This window comes from Tamandua tetradactyla, chromosome 3 (assembly GCF_023851605.1).
Source record: "Tamandua tetradactyla isolate mTamTet1 chromosome 3, mTamTet1.pri, whole genome shotgun sequence".
Lineage (NCBI taxonomy): Eukaryota > Metazoa > Chordata > Mammalia > Pilosa > Myrmecophagidae > Tamandua > Tamandua tetradactyla.
In genome coordinates this window covers 193,449,236-193,468,516 of record NC_135329.1, presented here as the reverse complement: position 1 = coordinate 193,468,516, position 19,281 = coordinate 193,449,236, and the positions used below count along the sequence as shown (strand labels likewise).

At 54.5% G+C, this 19,281-nt stretch overlaps 1 protein-coding gene across 12 annotated transcripts in view; it reads left to right on the top strand.

Annotated features, from left to right (window-relative positions):
* Positions 1 to 19,281, top strand: part of TNS1 (tensin 1) — a 199,769-nt gene that overhangs the window by 62,859 nt on the left and 117,629 nt on the right. Inside the window, exon 1 of one of the 12 annotated variants that reach the window (XM_077155090.1) lies at positions 7,181 to 9,776. The exons of the other annotated variants lie outside the window; for them this stretch is intronic. Within the exon in view, the coding sequence (XP_077011205.1) occupies positions 9,744 to 9,776 (33 nt within the window). The 5' untranslated portion in view covers positions 7,181 to 9,743. Of the gene's footprint in view, positions 1 to 7,180; positions 9,777 to 19,281 lie in introns of those variants that run through there. 12 annotated transcript variants of the gene reach the window in all.

Here is a 19,281-nt window from a genome sequence, read left to right as displayed (position 1 = left end):
CCTGCTGTGCTCCCCAGGATGGAGGGGAGGGGATAGAGTGGAAACTGGGTGGGGGAGGAACTAATTTGGGTAGGGCAGGGGGGTTGGTTGTGGGGTGGGGTTAGAAGGGGCAACTGGAAACTAGGGTCCCCGCATCTATTAGTGACAGAGCTTCTCTTTTCGCTGTCTCAGCTGCTCCTTCCCCGAGGAGTCAGACGGGGTAGGGAGGGTGTGGGGTAGGGAGCTTCCTGAAGCTGTCTGGGTGGGGTGGGGACCATTGTGGTTCAGACTTGGCCCTCAGTTGTTCCTACCCCTTGTTGGCTGCTACTCCTGTTTCCCCCACCCCAGCTCTCCCCCAGGACCTCAAAACTTGCTACGGATGAGCCATCTTCTGCTCTGGCATCTCTGGCCCAAGGGATGTGGGAAGGGGGTCTGTACTGGGTTCTGAGTTGGGTGAGAGTGCACTACATGGGATCAGCATAGGGGATCCCAGCCTGGGGCTGGCCTGGACTTTCCTGCCCACAGAAGGCAGGAGCTAGAGAGCAGGGACTGGGTTGTGTCTTGGCCTAGTCTATGAGAACCGCTAGAAGCTGGGGAGCCAGGATTTTTTTTTTTTTATCAGGACTATGAATTCTTGGGAGGTGGAGGAGGTAATCTGGGAATCTCTGCTTCCAAACTCCTGGCCTTGAACCCTTCTAGTGTCTTCCACATCCCCTTATCCTAGACCTCTTCATAATTCACTTCTCTTAAAACCCTAATTCAGAATTTCCCATGCGGGTGGCTGTGTCCAGGAAGTATAAACACAGAGAAGCTGGGGGCTAGTTGGGGTGGGGATGGATTGGGATGAGGATGAGTTCAGGGAAGGGGTCACTGTTTTGTGACCGTCTTCTCATTCGGATACGCAGTGGCTGAAGCCTTGGAGTTTGAGGACCCTTAGTGCCCTGCTTTCACCAGGATGGCAAGTGGCAGATTGGAGTTTTGTTTGGTTGAAGGAAGTGGGACCCCAGTAGCGGGAAGCTTGGCTCAGTTTAGCAAAGGGCTTTCCGATAACTCAACCTGGTCTGTGTGAGATTGGGCTGCCTTGTAAGGTAGTGAGCTGCTCGTTCTGGAGGGAGTTCAGACTGAGGCTGGACAACAGCTTGGAAGGATTCCTGAACTGGGATGTGGTTAGAAGAGCCGACCTTTAAGGTCTCTTGGGATGCTGAGGTCCTGGGATTCTTGGAGTCGGGGAATTCTCTGACACCAGAATGGGGGACCAAGGAAGGCTGTGGCCTCTGGCCTGGGGCGTGGACACAAATGGAGGACTTGCAGGTTTCTCTTCCCTCCCCAGTGTTTGGGGAACAGAGAGCTTCTTGCCTGGCTGGCACTGATACTGGGTCCTTCCACCCGTGCTCCCCGCCCCTGCATCCATTGCTCAACCTGCCCACGAGGTCTGCCCCCAGCTGCTTCCTGAGAAGGTTCTGAGTCCTTCCGATTCCTCTTGTCCCACCCTGAGCCTTGCCCTGCTGGTTAATGCTGGTAAGGCTGGAACAGACCTGTGGGCTGCATGACAGGGAGTGGAACGGGGGGCGGGGGGAGGGTGGACAGCAGCTCCACACGCCTCGCCCCCTGCCCCCTGTACGGTTACAGCCCATACCCCGGATGAGGCGCTAACTGGTGCCAGTGTGCTGGGCACGTAAGTGGGTGCTAAGGTCGGGTCTCTCCAGCCCCTGCACAATTTGGCCTCCTCCCAGTGTGCCCTCCCCAGCCCGTCCAGAGATGCCGGGCAGAGGAGCAGTTATAAGTCCTGAGGTGTAGAAAAACCCAGGGCCATGCTCCTCTGAGCCTCACATTCCAAATTTATAAAATAGAACTGGGTATCCTCCAGTGGTTTATGTAAGCAGCAGTGGGGGGTACAAGCCAAGGGCGCTGTTCTCAAGGGCCTCTCAGGCCACCTCACCTCCTCCCACCGCACCTCCTCCCACCTCACCTCCTCCCACCTCACCTCTCCAAATCTGTGTCCCCGTGTTGGTCAGTGAGAGGGGGAGGTGTGGGGGGTGGGGCTGGGGGGTGGTTTAAAAAAGGTTTCTGAAAACGAAACCCTGGAAGGGTGCGTCATGGTGGGCTCAGGATCCACACTGGGTTCCATCCGTCCTATTCCAGGTCTACCCCAGACCCCCTGCAGCCCCTTCTCTGCGGATGCCCTTTGACCCCTTTTCTCCTTAGAGAAGAAGGTGAAGGGATTTGAGGTCACCCCAGTCAGCCCCCTGCCTCCTGTCCAGGTAGGCCTCCAGTCCTGGCCAAAAGGGGTTTGGTTATCATCTGAAGGGAAGCCCTTTCCAGTGTCTAACTTCAGTCCTTTATCTCGAGCAAGATGAGGCTGCTTAGTTAGGCCACTCTTCTCTCTGGTTCCCATGAGACCTGGTTTGGGAGGGAGGGGTGTGGGGAAGGAATGCCAGTGTCGAGTATGCTGTTGGCCCCCAGCAGGCAGGACTGAGAGGGGGTGGCTGGCAAAGCCTCCCTGCACAAGACGCTTCTGGCTCTTGGCTTATTTCTGGGGCCATGAGTCTCTTTGAGCCCAGAAAGAGAAACTGAGGCCCAGTCAAGGGGTGTGATGGGCAGAGAAGACAGACAAGGAAGGCTCCTAGTTTGGACTAAATTAGCAAATCAGAAATGGGCTGGGGGGAGAAAGAGGATAGCTTTCAGAGGCTAAGGAGGTGGTGGGAGGGGGAAGAATTGGCTTCCACTTCGTCCCCAGTCGCCTCTGGCTTTGTGGCTGGCTGGCTGGCTCTTAGCTTTCCCTGAAGCTATTAGGTGTGCAGAGGTGTGAGCACAAGCGAGCTGGAACGAGAGTCGTGGCGGGGGACAGGATTGCCAGCCTCATAGCCTGTGCCCCACTTCCCTGGTTGCCCCCTCCATTATGCAAGGTCATACTTGTTCCTCCTCTCCTTCCTTCTCTCAAAGTGCCTGAAGCACTTTCGCAGCCCCTGAAGCCAGAGACTCCCAGGGTGTAGGGAGGCCTCTGCTCAAGTTGGTGGCCTTGGCCATCTTCCTACTTGTTCCGCCTTGGTTTCTTCACAGAAGGGTGGCTGCTCTGGTCTCCGTGGAGTTGGAGCTCGTGGTGGGAGGCTGGGGAGGGAGAGGCAGGTGGGCCCGAGCCAGTCCAGGGTACTGCCTCCTCAGGGCCAATCTGGGCTCTGTAATCCCTGCCTTTTTAGGGCTGGAAGCCTGTAGCTCAGGCCTGGGTGTAGAAGGCAGGAGGGACTGGCCCAAAGGGCACGGTCCGGGCACATGAGGGAGGGTGAGGGGCCACAGAAGTGTCTGGGTGGAATCTGTGCCCTTCTGCCATAGCAGGGGTCCCAGTCCTCATCCCAGACCCCCAGGAAACTTCCCAGGACCTTCTCCAGCAAATAATATGGGACCTCTCAGCTTTCCCCCTCCTTGCAAGCTTCTGTGTGCTCACCTGCCTTCTAGCTGCATCCCAAGCTCCTGGAGAGCCAGCCTGTGCCCTGTGGCCCCCTGGCCATTCCTTGCTGAGCTGGATGGAGTGCTGCTGCCCACACATTGACAAGTGAAGGGCAGGGCCTTGTGGAAACTTGTGAGACTGGGAAACAGAGCAGTAGCACTGGGTTCATGACAGGCAGAGGATGTGGTGCTGGAGTCAGAATGCGGGGCTCAGCTCGTGATGACCCTGTTCACTAGGCTATGTGGCTTTGGCGGTGTCCGAACCTCTCCAAGCCTCAGTTTCCTCACCTGTAAGGTGGGAGACTGATGTTGCTGTTGTTCTCCCAGGGGCCAGAAGCTTGATTGAGCTTTTTCTCCCTGCCTGTGGTTATTCCCTTCTTAAGATGGGGAGAATGGAGGTCAGCCGGTGGAGGAGGTGGTGGCATGCTGGCATCAGAGCTCAGGGAAGGTGTTTCTTCCTCCTTCACTCCGTCTCTCTGAGACCTTGTCCGCCCAGGCAGCTGACGCGGATCTGTGTTTATGGAGGACTTTGAGGAAGTTGCCATCCACTATAAACAAGATGCATTGTTATAAACCAGCCCAGGCTCCCCTTCTTGGATGCCATCCCATCCCTTGGTAAGAGCCACTGACTCGGAGACTCCCAGGCCTGGCAAGGACCTGACCCAGCCTCCAGGCAGGATACCCTTACCAGTGGCCTATACCCAAAGAGGTGGCATCTGCATTTTAAAGTGAGGCCCCCAAATAATTGCTGCAAACTCCTCAGATACACTTCTAGGTCTCCCTGAAGTCTAACTTGCATCCCTCTTGCTGCAACTTCAGTGCAGTCCCTTGTTCCATCCTCTGTGGTATTGGGAGTGTTGAACTATGCCCAGCATTTTCCTGCATAACATATAAGCTGGGAGCTTTGAACGTGTGGTAAGGAGGGCTCCTGGCCCAACTCCTTCCCTGCCTTACCTCTACCCTCTAGGCCTCTGTCTTCTCTGGGGTCCTCTGCTTTCTGGTGCCCCTGACATTCCTCATTAGCAGGGGTCAGCCTTCAAGGCCTGCCAAGCTACACTCTCCACCCAGCCCTGGTTCCCACCCAGGGAGGTTAGGGTTGCTCCAGGTCGGGGGTGAGCTCCATTTCCGCACCCCTGGCCCGCCCAGTTGCAGCTGCAAAAGACATCAAACATTTTTTTTTTAAGAGAAAGAATGGTCTTGGGGTTGATGATGATGACAGCTGGGGAGGGTTCCTGAGCTCCCTGCCCTATCTTCCTTCCCCTTCTTAGCCCCTGCTCACCTCTGCCCCATTACTAGACCAATGCTCACCTTGAAGTGGGCCTCACCTTTGACCCTTGACCTTGGCCAGCCCTGAGCCATCCAGTGGTCTACCATGACCCTTTATGGGGAGCAGCCCATTTGTTCAGCACTGGGCTTAGTGCTAGGGTGGTGGTGGTGGGATGGGACCAAGAGCTTCATGGGCAGGGGGAGAGCAGTGGCAGATTTGAGCCTAGCCCTGGCTCTGTCTCTGGGCTCTAAACAGGTCTCTTCCCTCCCTGAGCCTCAGAGTTCTCACCTTTAAAACAAAGGACAGGGGAGGCGACAGGTTGGAAGAGTCCATCTCTCCCCACCAGAGCCTCCCTTGGTTCCAGACTGCAAACTTCACCTTGGATTGACCTTGCTTCCCTCTCCTACCCTGCCCCCACCTCTGGCAGTCACTGGCAGGAAGTCCTGCTGATTAGGGCTCTAATCACCGGCTGAGACTCCCAGAAACAGCCTAGCTGGTTGAGCAGAGAGGGGCCAGCAAGCCAGGAAGGGGGTGGGCACGGGAGAAGTCCTCACCAGTTGGGCTGGGATCAGGGACCCTGGAAGCCTGCCTATGATTGGGGGTGGAAGAGATGGTCCTGAGCCAGGCGTCCACTCCTTGGTCCAGAGGCATTGCCCATGTGCTCACTCTGGAGGCTGTGAACAGCAGTTGAGCCCAGCTGAGCACATAGGGCCCCCTGATCATTTGCTTTAAAAACCTCTCTGAGAATCCATCCTGTACCAGGCATGGTGCCAGGTGTGGTACTAGGAAGGCCAGGGAAGCATGGTCTAGCAGGAGACAAAGCAGGTGGGCAGAGGGTTCTGCCAAGTGCAGAGGATGTACGTAGCAGGGAGCAGTTCGCATGTGCTGATGGAGTGGAGAAGGCTTCAGAGAAGAGGTGCCATTTGAGGTGGGTTTTGAAGGTTGAAATGCAGCTTTGCAGGGAGGAAAAGCTCAGGGAAAGGCATGTGCAAATGCCCAGTGGCATGCATGGAGGGATGGCTATAATGGCTCCAGTCCCATGTCTGAGTCAGACAAGTTTGGGTGTCTGTCCCAATTCTGTTTCCCACTAAACAGAAACAGTCACAAAGCTATGTGACTTTGGGCTAAGACTTAACTGTCTGCATCTATAAAATGGGATTAATGTACCAACCTCTTAGTGTAAGACTGGTGGTGAAATGAGTATTCAACTCAATGTCTGGTACAGAGCAAGCCCACAGCTTAAAAATGGCATGCGTGGGAAAGAGTGACTTTTGAGAAGAGGCTGGAGGTGTTGCTTGGGCCTTGGCTGTGGGGAATTTTCTAGATCAGGTTAAAGAGGGAAGCAACAGAGTTCTCTAATATAGGAGAAACATGATGAGATTGTTATTTTGGAAATTGTTTTGAGCAGCTGCAAAGGCTGTATTGAGCAGTGGGAACCTGGGGACATAAGCCAAGGTCAGGAGCCAAGACCTGGGTCCCCGGAGTCCCTAGGTTTCAGATTCCTTGGCCCCAGGGCTGGGAGATCCTCTCCTGAGTCACTTCATCTCTCTGGGCTTCTTTCCTTTGTGCTGCCCTCACTTCCTGGATCCTGAGGCTGAGCAGGCACTGAAATCTTCTTCCAGGAGATCTTTGGGCCAGGAGAGAGCGCCCTCCTTGGCTCTTCACCCACAAGCTTGGAATGGAAGGACTACAGCAGGCAGGAGGAGAGTGGACTGCAGGGAGTATGTTTTTCTAAGGAGCCAAAAGAGGGTCCTTTTTGGGGAGTCTTTTAGCATCTGCCTGGCACACAGTAGGCCTTCAATATTTTCTGAATGAATGAATGAAGAGGAATATTCTCTAGCAGGGGTGGAGGAGCCTACCTCTTCACTGGCAGAAGGTGCCTGGCCAAACTGTAACTGACCTGGTGAGTGTCAGGACCACGGCTGCCTCTGCAAAGCCCGGATGTTGTGGAGTATCTCACAGGCCAGGTGCCTGGCTTGGGAAGAGTGGGAATTTTAACAGCTTTGTCTTCCTGGATCAAGCGCCCATCATGAGGCAGTGTGGTATGAGGGCTCCAGTCATAAAGCCTATGGCCACACAAACTGTGTTTGAATTCTTCCTAGCTGTGACCTTGAACAGCTTACTTAAGCTGCCAGTGCCTCAGTTTACTCATCTGTCCAATGGGGAGAAGTGTCTGCTTGTACCACATGCTGTGTAACCTGTGGGTTTTGCTGCAGCTGTTACTGAGATTGCGCTGATTGGGGCAGGGGATAAGGACCTCTTGGCAGGGGTGAGTGCAGCTGTCCTGTGGGGGATGGGCTAGCCCCAGAGATAGATGAGGCTCCTCTGGAGGCCTGGAAGTAATTTGTCAGTGGCTCATAAGCTGACTCTGCCACTTCACATGTGGCTGTAATGCTGAGGCCCTCGGAGCTGAGCTGAGCGTGGGAGTGGAGGCAGCAGCCAGGCCCAGATTCCAGGCTGGAGCCCAGGGAGAGCCAGGGAGGGGAGAGGGAGGGGAGAGGTGAGCAGAGAGAAGACCAGGGCTCTCCCAAGTCCCTGGGATCCTAGGAATTCCTCCTATCATCTCCTGCTAGAAGTCCTGACCTTTTAGCTCGAGGGCCCTCAGAGGTCATTTGGATCATCCCTCTGCCTCCTGAGCAGGACTGTTCTAAGTCTGTGGCTGGAAGTCTAATGGCCCTTCCCTGTTAGAAAGTGATTCTTCTGCACTAATGTCCTTGCCTTCAGATCTCCCATTTCCAGTGTGGCAGGATAAGTAGCTGCTTTACTACAGGAGGATAGACTTCAGGGGCTGATTCCTAGAACAAGTGTAGCTCTTTTAGTGGGGAAGGACCAGTGGCCAAGAAGTCAGTTGGCTTGTTTCTAATCCCCTTTCAGCACTGTGTGATCTTGGGTAAATCACCTCCTCTCTCTGGGCTTTACTTTCCTCATTGGTGAGATGAAAGGTCTGCATTAGATGCATTCTCTCTTTCCATGCAAGTGCTGGAACTCTACAAGTTCCATGAATCTTCTAAGAGACTTCTGCCCTGAGTGTCATTGGAGGGGCTATTGAGCATGGAGGTGGGGGCCCTGCAGGGCCTTGGGGCATCTGCTGGAAAGTCAGCTGAGATGCTGGGAAGGTCCCTTCCAGTCCTGGGGTTGGAAGGTTCTTTCTGTCCAGTAACTTCCAGGTGCTGCGTGGTTTCTTGGAACAGAGCAGAGGGCAACAGCTGTCAGGGTTGAGCAGGCCAGAATCACCTGAGTCTCTTTCCCAGTAACTCAGGTGGGGATATGCTGGCAGGATTTGAGCAAGTGTAGGGAGCTGGGGAATGGGGCAGATCTGCTAGCATCCTCCTCTGGCTGCTGTAAGGGAATTAGAGTGGGAGGAAGTGATGTACTGGGGACGGGGGACGGAGACAAAGTGAGTAACAGTTCTGAGTAATGGCTCAGTGTCTTTGCTGGGCAGGTGTCTCCTAGACTGCGTACAGCTGTCTGGGGCTCCGGAAATGCCCCCCAGACACTTAGCCATTGAGTCACATGGCCTGAACTTCCCTGGCTCTGCCCTTCTTAGGAGTTGAGGGTCCAGTTTGGCCTGTGGGCGCATAGGCCCCTCCATGTTAGCTCTTCCTTTCATCTCTATATTCTGACAGTCCTGGGACCCATTGCTGCCCCTGTGTTGCCTTGTAAGCACCCGGGTGACTTGGCTTCCCTGAAGGAGCATAGTATTTATAGTCTGGCTCTCCTGGGTTTGAGTCGCAGCTCACCAATGCATAACAGTGTGACCTTGTGAATTTCAATGGCCTTGTCTGGCAAAGGTTATTGCCTGTTGTATATATAGTTATAAGGATTAAATATGATAAGGATTAAATTTGAACTACAGTGCATTGTAGTTAAAATAATATGGCTGTCCCACAAGCCCTCAATTCTGTTTTCCTCTCATCACCTTCACCCCCCAAATTCCTGCTCCCGTGCCTCCATCCCATAATTGTTAGGTTGTTTGTTCTCCAGATAAGCTCCACCCCATTGGTTGTGCATCTGTGCCTCTTATTTCTGACACCTCCTACCCAGCTTCCCACCCTGTGTGCTGTATCCCACAACCAACTCTTCCAGGATGGGCAAGAGGCTGGATGGGTTGTCCAGGTGCCAGGGGGGATTTGTCGCTTGCCCAGGCCCCAGTGGGGTGGATAGCCTCCTGTGAGCACTTTGAAATGACACCCTTGGAGATCTCATACACTTCAGAGACCCAGGGCTGCTCCTGCACCCAGACTCCTGCTGATTCATGTTCTCCCTTCCTCCAGCCTGTACCTAGTCTTTTGGTTCCCGGAAACCGGCTGTGCTCTGGCTACGCACACTGCCCCTGTGAGTGGGTGCACTGGGGCCTGGTGTATTCCTACCTGTGTCTCGTCTCGGGGTGGGGCAGGGGGCTTCAGGGAGTGACTTTGCATCTGGAGCTGGCAGCGGTCCGGCCTCCTCCTCACTGTGTGCCTCGGGGTGTTCGGAGCTGTGTGCAAACACAGCAACCCTGTCTCCAGGTCTCTAGTCTCTATCTGATCTGACCTTTCTCTGTCCATTTAAAATCTGCCTGTGCTTTCCTAGCTAGATAGAGCCCGGTCTTCCGCTGCCCCTCCCTTCGCTGTCCCCCTCCCCCCTTCCCTCCAGACCTGGCTTCAGATGCGTGCATCTCGGAGGTCCTCCCAGGAACAAGGAAACGTTGCAGGGGGGTGGATATGCGTCAGATGGAGCTGAACAATGCTGGTGACAGCGGCCGCCTCTGTCCTTCAGAGCTGGCCTCACTTCAAGTCTGTGCCGCTGGCTAATTGGAAATCAGAGGGGGCTTCCTGCCACTTGGCCACAGATGGCTAGAAAGAAGCAACATGGTTCTGGACTGCCCTGCCCTGGGGACCTCCTGCTTCCGGGGACTTCTGATGCAGCCTGGTCCAGCAGAGAAGATGGTACTCCAGGATACCAGGACCTGACATGCTTTCCTTATGCCTAACAATTGCACGAACTCCTCCCACGGCTGGCATTGCGGCCCAGGAATTTTCTACATTAGTCACTTTTCAGATAACTGGAGCTGATGCCATGTAAAAGTTGGAAACCAGAAAGAAAGGTGGATTTTTAATTTTTTTTTATGGTGAACTCTTCCACGTTGTATTATATTGCGTCAAGTTCTCTTTGACTTAAGGTAGATGGGACCTGAGAAATCAGCTACCTCCTCTCATTCTGTTGCTGTTCCTCAGTTCCTCCCTCTGTAAAATGGGGAGAAGAATAGAACCTACTTCAGGGTGGAGGTGAAGATTAAATGGGCTGGGATACTTAAAACACTTAGACCTGTGGCTGGCACAGAGTTGGCACAGTACCATTTATTCCTCTAGAAATGAAGAGGGTGGGGCAGAGGGAGGTGAAGAGACAGCCCAGGCTCAAAAAGAAGGGAACTAATGCTAACTGGCATTTTCTCCAGTGTCATCGTAATCAACTTCATTTGGTACTTCCAACCGCTGTGCCAAGCAGACTTCCTTATTCCTATTTTACAGATGAGGAAATTGAGACTCAGAGAGGTTAAATGAGGCCACAAGAGTTGGTCTGTGGCAAAACCAGTATTTGAGCTTATAACTGACTTCCAGCCCAGTGCTTTCCCTCTCACCTCTTGCCCTTTAGTTGGAAACTCATGGCCCCTCAGTGTGCTCAGGAATTTGGAAATGAATATCCCCAGACGGAAGGTCTCATGATTTTTCAGAATTTGGAGTTGCTCCCCATACGGGGGTTTGGGTTAGCTGCAGAGCAGTCTGGAGTCAGGTGATGAGACAAAATGACCTTTGGAGGCTTGGAACAGAAAGGTCCCAGGTGGACTTTGAGAATACAGATTTTTCTCCTGATATTATGAGGTTGGGTTTGATTTTCACCCTAAAACAAAACAAAACAAAAATAATAAAAAATAAAAAATAATAAAAAATTAAAAAAAAAAAAAGATTTTCACCCTGTTCCTTCTCTTGGCAATCCCTAAATTCTTTAGAAGGGAGTTAAGTGGACACTGGGAAGGACTTCCTGATCATCTGCAGCATCAGGCAGCAGAATGTCTGAGGAGGCCACAGCAACGTAAGACATTTCTTCCAATCTGAGATGTCTTTTTACATTTTATGCTTCTGAGATTGATATGCATCTTGCAATTGATGTGTGCCCCCTAGTGCAGCATTTTCTCCCTCAAAAGCTGTCATCAGATGGTGTCCCTCAATCATGGGAATCTTTGAAATGAGGATACAGGGTAATATTATGTGAGAAACATATTATCCTGGTCCCTGAGCAGAGAATGGCCTGGTTTAAGAAGACAGGGGAACCCCTAATGCCTGTGTGGGGTTGAGCGTGGCCCCCAGCCCTGGGCTTCTCTGTTTGGGGCCTGGCTCAGCCCTCACCGTGAAGGCCCCACCCCCAGCCCACTCTATCATCACCCGTGGCCTGCTGGGGCAGGCAGGCATTCCTCAGCAGTTCCTGAGACCTTTGGCTCCTTGGGTTTTCCCACTGCTCTTAGAGTTTGTTCCCATGCATCCTTCCTGCCTTGCTGCTCTCGCACAGCTTAAGGTCAAAGACTTTTGTCCCTTAAAGTTCTCATTTAGGGACAGCAGCCCTCAGTGGGGGATGGGGGTGGGTGGGCAGCCTCCCTCTGGGTGCAATTCCTGGAAAAACAGATGGACTTGAATCCCAGTGAAATAATAGCCCTTGTCATCGTGCCATTATGGCAGTTACTGGGCTGTTTTATAATTCTCTGTTTACATGCCTGTCTCCTCCACTGGACCACAAACTTCCCTCCCAGGCAGGGGCCATTCTTCTTTACTGTCTCCCAAGTTGAAGTCCAATGCTAGGCCTGGCACTAAGGAGGCACACAGTAAATGCTGTCCAATGAATGCCTGGTCTTCCTTCGCCTACCGGTTCCCTCCTTACCCCCAGTTCCACCAGAACCTTGACCACAGACCACAGCCCTTTCCTTGCCCAGGTTCTTCTAGGAACTTCCTAGAAGTTGGGTTCTTGGTACTTCCAGTAGGAAGTTGCTGCCAGGGGCCACATCACCCAGCACCCTGCTTCAGATGGAGCAGCCCTTCTCTTGGCTTGGAAGAAAGGGTGGGATCTTCCCTGCTCTTTGGATCTCAGGAGAAGGCAACTCAGATGCCTAGGTATCTAATTGTCTGCTCCACACCTCTGCTTTTGTAATAGAGCCCTGCTTCCTTTGGGTTCCCAGGCTGGAGGCCTTAGTGCTGTCCCACTCTCCTGACCACCCCCCCCCCCCGCCCCATTCCTCCATCTTCTTAGGTCCTCTTGAAGCGCCCTCATTATTGCCCTTCCTCTGCGTCCTGCCCCAGCTTAGAGCCCCCCTATTTTCCCTTCAGCTGCAGCAGCTTCTTCCAGGAGGAACTTGTGGCCCCCTCCCCTGGCACATGCCCTCCTCACAGCTTTAGGGCATCAGGTCCTCTCCAGGGCCCTGGACATTTGCCGCAGCCTGACTTTCCAGGTCACGTACAGTGTGGCCACCAGCCACCGCAGGGATCTGCTCTCTCCATTTTGCCATGTGCACCCTTGGCCCAGCCAGCTGTTCCCCTCCCTCTTTCCCACCCCTGGCAGCTCCCTGGCCTAGCCCACCTCAGAGGCTGTGCCTACACCAGCCTCTTCCTAGGGTCCCCGGCTGGGCAAGGTGCTGTGGTTGGGGAGGGGCAAGGTAGAGGGGAGACTTTGGGCACTGTCAGAGTGGAACTCTGGTTCCGTTCTTACAGGCGTGGGGCCTTGGGCTGAGCTCATGATCTTTCCAGGCCTTGCTTCTCCATTGTAAACCGGGGCTGATGATCCCTACCTCAGAGGATAGAGTGTTGACTGAAAGTGAACCTGAATCTGGCTTTCTCTGGCTGGAGAAGCAGTGTGGAGGTGGAGTGGTGGTAAGGCAGATTGGAAGGGGAGACCCAGCCAGGTCCCGGAGGGCTCTGACACCGTATTAGGGCATTTGGACTTTATCCCAAGGAGCTGGGAGTCACTGGAGGGCTTAGGTGGGGAGAGACACAGCTGGGTGTGCCTTTTAGAAAAATTCCCTGGCTGATGAGTGGAGAAGAGACTGGGAGGAAAGAGGAGGGCAAGGAGCTTGGTGTAGGGGGCAGTTTGGATAATTTATCCTATGATTAAGGGGACTCGGCTGGGAGGGAGCACAAAGAGATGTTTAGGGGAGGAATCCACCAGGCTGGGTGGGAGGGAAGGGGGAGGGAGGAATCAAAGAGGATATTCAGGTTTCTGGCTTGAACAACTTGGGGTGGTGATGTGGGGATTGTCACTGGCCAAACTGGGGAGCCCAGGAGGAAGCAGAAGTGGGGACAGGACTGTGAGTCTGGGATGCTGACAGACAAGTCCTGGACCCAGCTGTGCCCTCTTGCTCCTACTGGTATGTCCCTTTGGTGCTGCTTGGCCTGCTCTTGGCTTTGCCTATGGCCCATCTCCTCTCCTGCCATCCCTGGCTTGCTCTCTTGAACTCCCAGGGCCTGGCATCCAGCTACACTGGTACCAGTTTGCTGAGGCCAGTTTCTCTGATTCTTCTGCCCAGTAGGATTTCTCTTAAGAAGTCTGCCCTAGTTGTGCAGCCTCAGTCCTCAGCTTCACTGATCTTGGGTGTGGGTGAGTGTGGCCCCAGGGCTGGGCCCTTGAGGTCTCAGCTTGGCTTTCAGGAGAGGCAGCTCTCTAGGGAAGATATTCTGCAGTCTAAGTCTCCAAGGTGGGCTAGTCTGGGTGCCCTCTTAGGCTAGCTGCAGTGGTCTAGGCCCCAGGGTGGAGGAGCCCACAGCTTGGTTTACTCACCCTCCGCCCCTTTCCTGTTGCCAGAAGCTAGCTGAAGCCCACATGCTACAGGGCTCTCGAAGGAGTGGTCACACCCAGCTCTCCCTTTCCTCACTCAGCTGGGGTTATCGAGTGGCCCTTGTGGCAGGGTTGGGCCATACAGGTCAGAGCTGCTTGATGTGGGTGTGGTTAGAGGTCAGGCTGGTGTTTGCCTGAAGTGAAACTTCCCTGTCTGGATTGCCTACAATTTGAGTGGGTTGTAGAGCCTAGAGGCTGGCGGTGGGGTGGGGTGGTGAGTGGGTGGGGCCTGAGAAGAGGGTCCTCGAGACAAGAGGGAGCCCTCGGAAGAAGCAGAGGGCTGCTGCAGCTTTGGGGGCAGGTTGATTGGGTCAGAGGAGCAAGGCCCTGGTGGGTTTGGGGAGGGTGGAGCCTGGGGCTCTCTGGGGCTCCCTGTGCAGTGTTGCTGAGGTGCAGGGTCTGAGCCTGTCCTGGGTTTGGGGAAAGGGCCAGGCCTCTTCCTTGTCGCTGCCTGGCCTCCTGGCTCTGGGAGGGACTCTGCCCTAGGCCTCTCCTCCCATCCCTACCCCCCCCCCCCCTGGGCTCGAGGTGTCCCTGGGAACAGGCCCCTTCTTGCCTCCAGGAACTCCATGTGCTTCCTTTCCTGGTCCTAAGCAGAACTCTATATAAGGGAAGGAAACAGGCTGGGGAGCAGGAGAGGCTGAAGTGAACACTGGGGAGGGTGTGTGGCCTGCTGGGGAGGGCATGGGCTGGGGAGGAAATGGAGCCAGGGTAGTGGCCATCTCCCCCGACCCCACCCCCCACCCCAGGGCCCCTCCTGCTTTGGGGCCTGAGGCTCAGCCCAGGACGCCAGTGTCTCTGAGTCATGCTGGGGCTCCTGGGGCTCCTGTGTGGCCCCTGGCCCTTTAAAGGCAGAACTAGTCCTTGTCCTGGCCCCCATGGACTTGGCCTTGTGTAGCCACCTGTCTTTTGAGCATTCTCAGGTCCTGAAGAAGGCACACCTGCCTCTCACCCTGCCCTCCAGGATAGCCACTGTCCACTCCGCTCCTGGCTTGCCCTTCTCTGGCTTGCGTGAACCCCAGTGCTCACTGCCAGGCTGTGCACAGGTGAGGGGAGTCTGGCTGTTCCCTCAGTCATGGGGCATGACAGGTGAGGTCCCTCTGATGTCTTATTGTTTGGATCATTCTAGACCCCTCTAGTGCTGCCTCAGTGACCAGGGCTCAAGGTCCTTCGGAGGGGCCCAGAGGACAAGCAGTAGGCAGAGTGTGGGCAGGATGGACACACTCTAGGAAGGACAGGGGGACAGCTCTCTAGGGGGGGCAGTGGGGGAGTGGTGCCCTTGCATGAGCTGGGTGGGGACAGGAAGTAGGCTGGAGGGGGTCTCTGCAATGTGTGTTGGGGTGAAGATGTGGGCCTCGAGGTTTCCGGGTATCTCATGGCCCCTTGCCTCTGGGCTTCAGGGCTCCTCTTCCCCTGCCCTTTCTTTTTCTCCTCATTATGGTATTATTATTATTGTATGTCTCACCCCCTTCCCACCCGAGGCGGACCAAGATTTCACCCCCCAGGCCCTACTCGAGGCCTCTTTACCTGGAGTACAGCCTCAGCCTGACCCCTCTCCTACTCCGGGACCTTCTGTGGCTCCCTAGTGCTGAAGGCTAAAAGCCTTAACTCCTTTTCTGGACATTCGAAGTTCCCCATTGTCAAACCTGGAAAGACAGTTTGCGGCCGATCCTCTTCTGTCCATTCCCTTTGATGCCCCCTCTTCCTTCCCTTTACCCATTTTGTAAAGTCCCAGCCAAAGGTGACTTTCAGTGGTTCTCTCAAGAAGCCAGGTGTTGTCTATGCCTCATTCATGTGGTTATTTCCACCCAGAGTGCCCTTTCCCCATTCCCATCTCTCCAAATCTTACCCATGTGCTGACTGGGCTGCAGACTCAGAGCAAGGCTCCCGGGGCCCTGAGTGAAAAACACTGAAATGCTTCCCACCCTTTTGGGGCTTATGAGGTGACTAGGGAAGACACACAGCTAATGAAACAAGGGCACGGTGTCCTCGAGACCTGGCTCACACGCCCTTCGCTCCATGTAGCCCACCCGGGACCTCGAAGCTCTCTCTGCACTGTGCCCTCCTGGCCCCAGCACTTCGCCACTGCATGTGCCTTCTTTGGCCGTGGAGGCAGTGCGATATGCTGGGAAAAGCAGGTATTTCGAATCGGGCAGACCCAGATGACAATCCTGGCACAGTCACATGGCAGCTGTGCCATTTCACCATCTCACAGGCTTGTTGAGGAGACTGACTGAGAGCATGTCAGATGCTAAGACCTACCTCCCCAGGGTCATAAAGGGATAATGAGTACCAGAGGCTTAGGATAGTGCCTGGCAGACACTAAATTCCGTCATCTGCCATCACTTCTAGTACTACCAGCTGCTCAGCCTTGAGCAAGTTACTGAACTCCTCTGAGCCTATTCATTTCAAAACCTTCAGAAGTAGATTAAATAGAATAACGTGTGGAAAGCATGCCCTCTGCTGATGCACAGCAGGTGCACTACAGCCCCAGTCCCTTCCCTTTTGTAGGCCCTTGGTGCCACTTGGGGCTGGGCACTGGGGTTGCTGCCTCAGGAGTCAGCAAGACCATCTCTGCCCCAGATGTTATTCACAGACCTGTCCTGTCCCCAGAGCCGGGTGGGGGTGGAGTGGGAGCTCTCTGCAGGGGTTCTGGGCCCTCATGTGACCAGGGCTGAGACAGACCTTAGCTCTTCCTCGGGGCCCTGAGAATGGAAGTGCCACCTAGTTGGGTCCAGGTCCTGCCATTGTCAGGGTAGTGAGGTGAGGGGGGCAGGGCTAGGCAGGCACCTGGGTGTTTTCTAGCTCTGCCCAAGGTCTGATCTGGGGCTTGTTTGCCAAGAATACTTGCCTGGAGGCTGGAGAACAGGATTTCACCTCTTGCTGGCCTCTTCTCAGCTGATGGACACAGCCCAAGCTGTGCTTCTTGACCTCTTGGGGTTCCATTTCTTCATCTGTAAAGTGGGAGCAATACTGTGCACTCTGCAAGGTGGGGTGGTCTCAGAGATCTCTCAGAGATGGCGACATTAGCCACACTGGTGGCGCATAGCGGGTACTTAACAGACAGCAGAGACATTTATCACTGCTGGCTACAGGCTGCTCTCTTCTTCAGACCTTGAGACTCTTTCATTCTTTCAGCATCCATTTAGTGTGAACCTACTGTTCACCAGTAGGTTCTGTGGCCAGGCTCTGTGCCACATGCTGGGGCCACTGGCCACCATGATGAACGGGACATGCTCCGTGCCCTCTTAGAGGGGAAAGCAGATCCTGGACAAGGGGACAAGCATACCTGTAATTACGAATTGTATTTAGGCCTGTGAAGAAGAGATTTGGGTGCAGGAGAGAGAAAAATGTGACTGTGTGTCTAAGGGAATCGGGAGGCCTTTTTTGAGATGGTGGCATTTAAGTCACAGTCAGAAGGATGGGGAGGACCCACTATGCAGAGAGGGAATAGTGTTTGCAAAACCCCTGAGGAGGGAGAGAGCTTGGGGTGGGAAAGGACCTTGGGAAAGGACCCCAACCCTTGCATCTGGCTTTGCATCCTGGACAAAGGGGATGGGGCACTGCATAAAGACAGGGCTCGGGTCATGCAGGGGGCTGCCTATCTTGGCTGCCTCTGGTCTGTTTTAGACCCTTGCATGCTGGGGGAGTCTCTACGGGGGATGCCCTGTTGTCGACCCTGTGTCCAGGGACTTTTGAAGTTCAGGAAATACTAGTGGGTGGGGGTGCTGATGAAGGGCAGTCATCGGAGACTGGTCTGGGTCTGGTTACAGTTTCCCCTTTGTCATCTGCACCCCCAGTTTTCCAACTTGGGCTCCAGAGCTAGACAGCTCTGCTGCAGTGGCCTTGGGCAAGTCAGGACTGTGACATGTATGTACTTCGTCCATGCTTTATTAGGAGCGAATGAGTTCGAGCGAAGTGCCGGGCGCAGGAGCACACGCCTCGCCACAGTCACCGAGCACTCTGACTGTCGTCATCATTAGTGACTCTCGCAATTAGTGTTTACAGGAGAGTCAGCGTAACCGAGAGGGCAAGTGTCCACAGCCAGGCTGCTGGATTTGCATCCTGGTCATTCTCCCTAATTACCCTGTGACCCGGCACAATGCCTCAGTCTCCACCTCTACAGAGCAGGGATAATAATCTTTGTGTGAGGCTCGTTCTGAAAATTAAATGAGTTAATTTATGCTAAATGTGGAGAGCAGTACCTGGTATAAAGCAAGTTCTATGTACGTGTTTGTTGCTATTGCTGCTTTTACTATTATTATGTTATTCAGAGTGGGAAGCTGGAGCCTAAGTTGTACCAGCTCCCTGGGAATGGATGGCTTGTTTCTAGTGCTGCAGGGGAAGGAGGCTCACCTGAGGACTGGTTTCCTGGGTCTGTGCCCTGGGGAGGCACTGAGACCCCTGCAGACACCCCAGAGCCTGCCCCCTCGGCAGAGGCTGAGACCCCGGTGGGCAGTAGGGGTGGCCTGGGCTGACACCAGAACTGCAGAGTGGCCAGGGGCCCTGGCACATTCCAGGCTCCTGAGAGGGTGGCCAGGGGCCAAGGTGCCGGAGGGAAGGAGAGAGCCTTTTAAGGCAACATTTCTCTGCTTAAGAAAAAAAAAAAAAGAGGGATACAAGAAACATTGAACCACACAACAAAGTTAGTGGGCTGGATGGCCGGCCGGCTTGGAATGTGCAGCTGTGGGTGGAGGGTGGAGGGGCCACTGGGGGACAGCAGGCCGTGAGGGGCACCCAGGCATCAGGCCTGTAGCTGGGGCTTGACAGTTCCCTCTCCGATTCAGGTGTAAGGGGGTGCCTCTGCTTTGGGGTAGGGGGGGACAGGGAAGGGATCTGGGTTCAGGACACTTGGGCCCCCATTCTTTCTACTGCTTTATGATGGGTCTTTGAGAGAAGCTTTTGTCTCAGGGAACACCCATCCATTCTGCCTCCACCCCAAATGTGCCCATTATCCTCTACCTCCCTTCCTCAATCCCCAGACCCAAATGGAGACTAGAAACCCATCTTTATTGAACTGTGGGGAAATTGATGGGGATGGACAGGATGTGCCTAGATGGGGGGAGGGGGGGGGCTGGTGGCAGGAGTAGGCAATCTCCTTCCTCTTGCAGCTTGTTCAGGGTCCCAGCCCAGCCCCAGCTCAGAAGGAAGGAAAAGACCAAGGCAGCTGTCCTGAGTTGCTCCCTCTCCCACCCCAGACCTGAGGGGCCCACGGATGAGAGAGTGAGTGGGGAGAGGGAGCACTGGAGAGCTGGGTCTGCAATACTGAAACCTCACAGTCCCCAGAGTGGGGTTTGGGACCGAGGGGTGGGAGGTACCAGAAGGTTGCCAGGCAGGGACAGCAGTGACAGCAGGGACAGGCTTCCATGTAGGAAGCCACATGGGCCACAGCCAGCTCCCAGGACCCTCCTTTCTGTCCCAGTCTGTTGCCTCCACCCCAAATGTACCTATTATCCCCTGCCCATCCCAAATGTACCCCCATCCCACTCCTGGACCCTCTCCCCATAGTGGCCTCTCAACACAGTTGCTCATGGCTGGTGTTTAGGTGTGTTCAAACCCTGGGCATCTAGGGGCATCCCCTCATGCTTCTTCATTCTTCTGAAAGGGGGCCATGAGTGATGAGATCCCCTTTATATCTTGTCTTGGGATCAGATTGCTTGGGTTCAAATTCTAGCCACTTGGCTGTGTGACCTTGGGCAAGTTGTTTAACCTTCCTGTGCCCCATGCACCTCAAC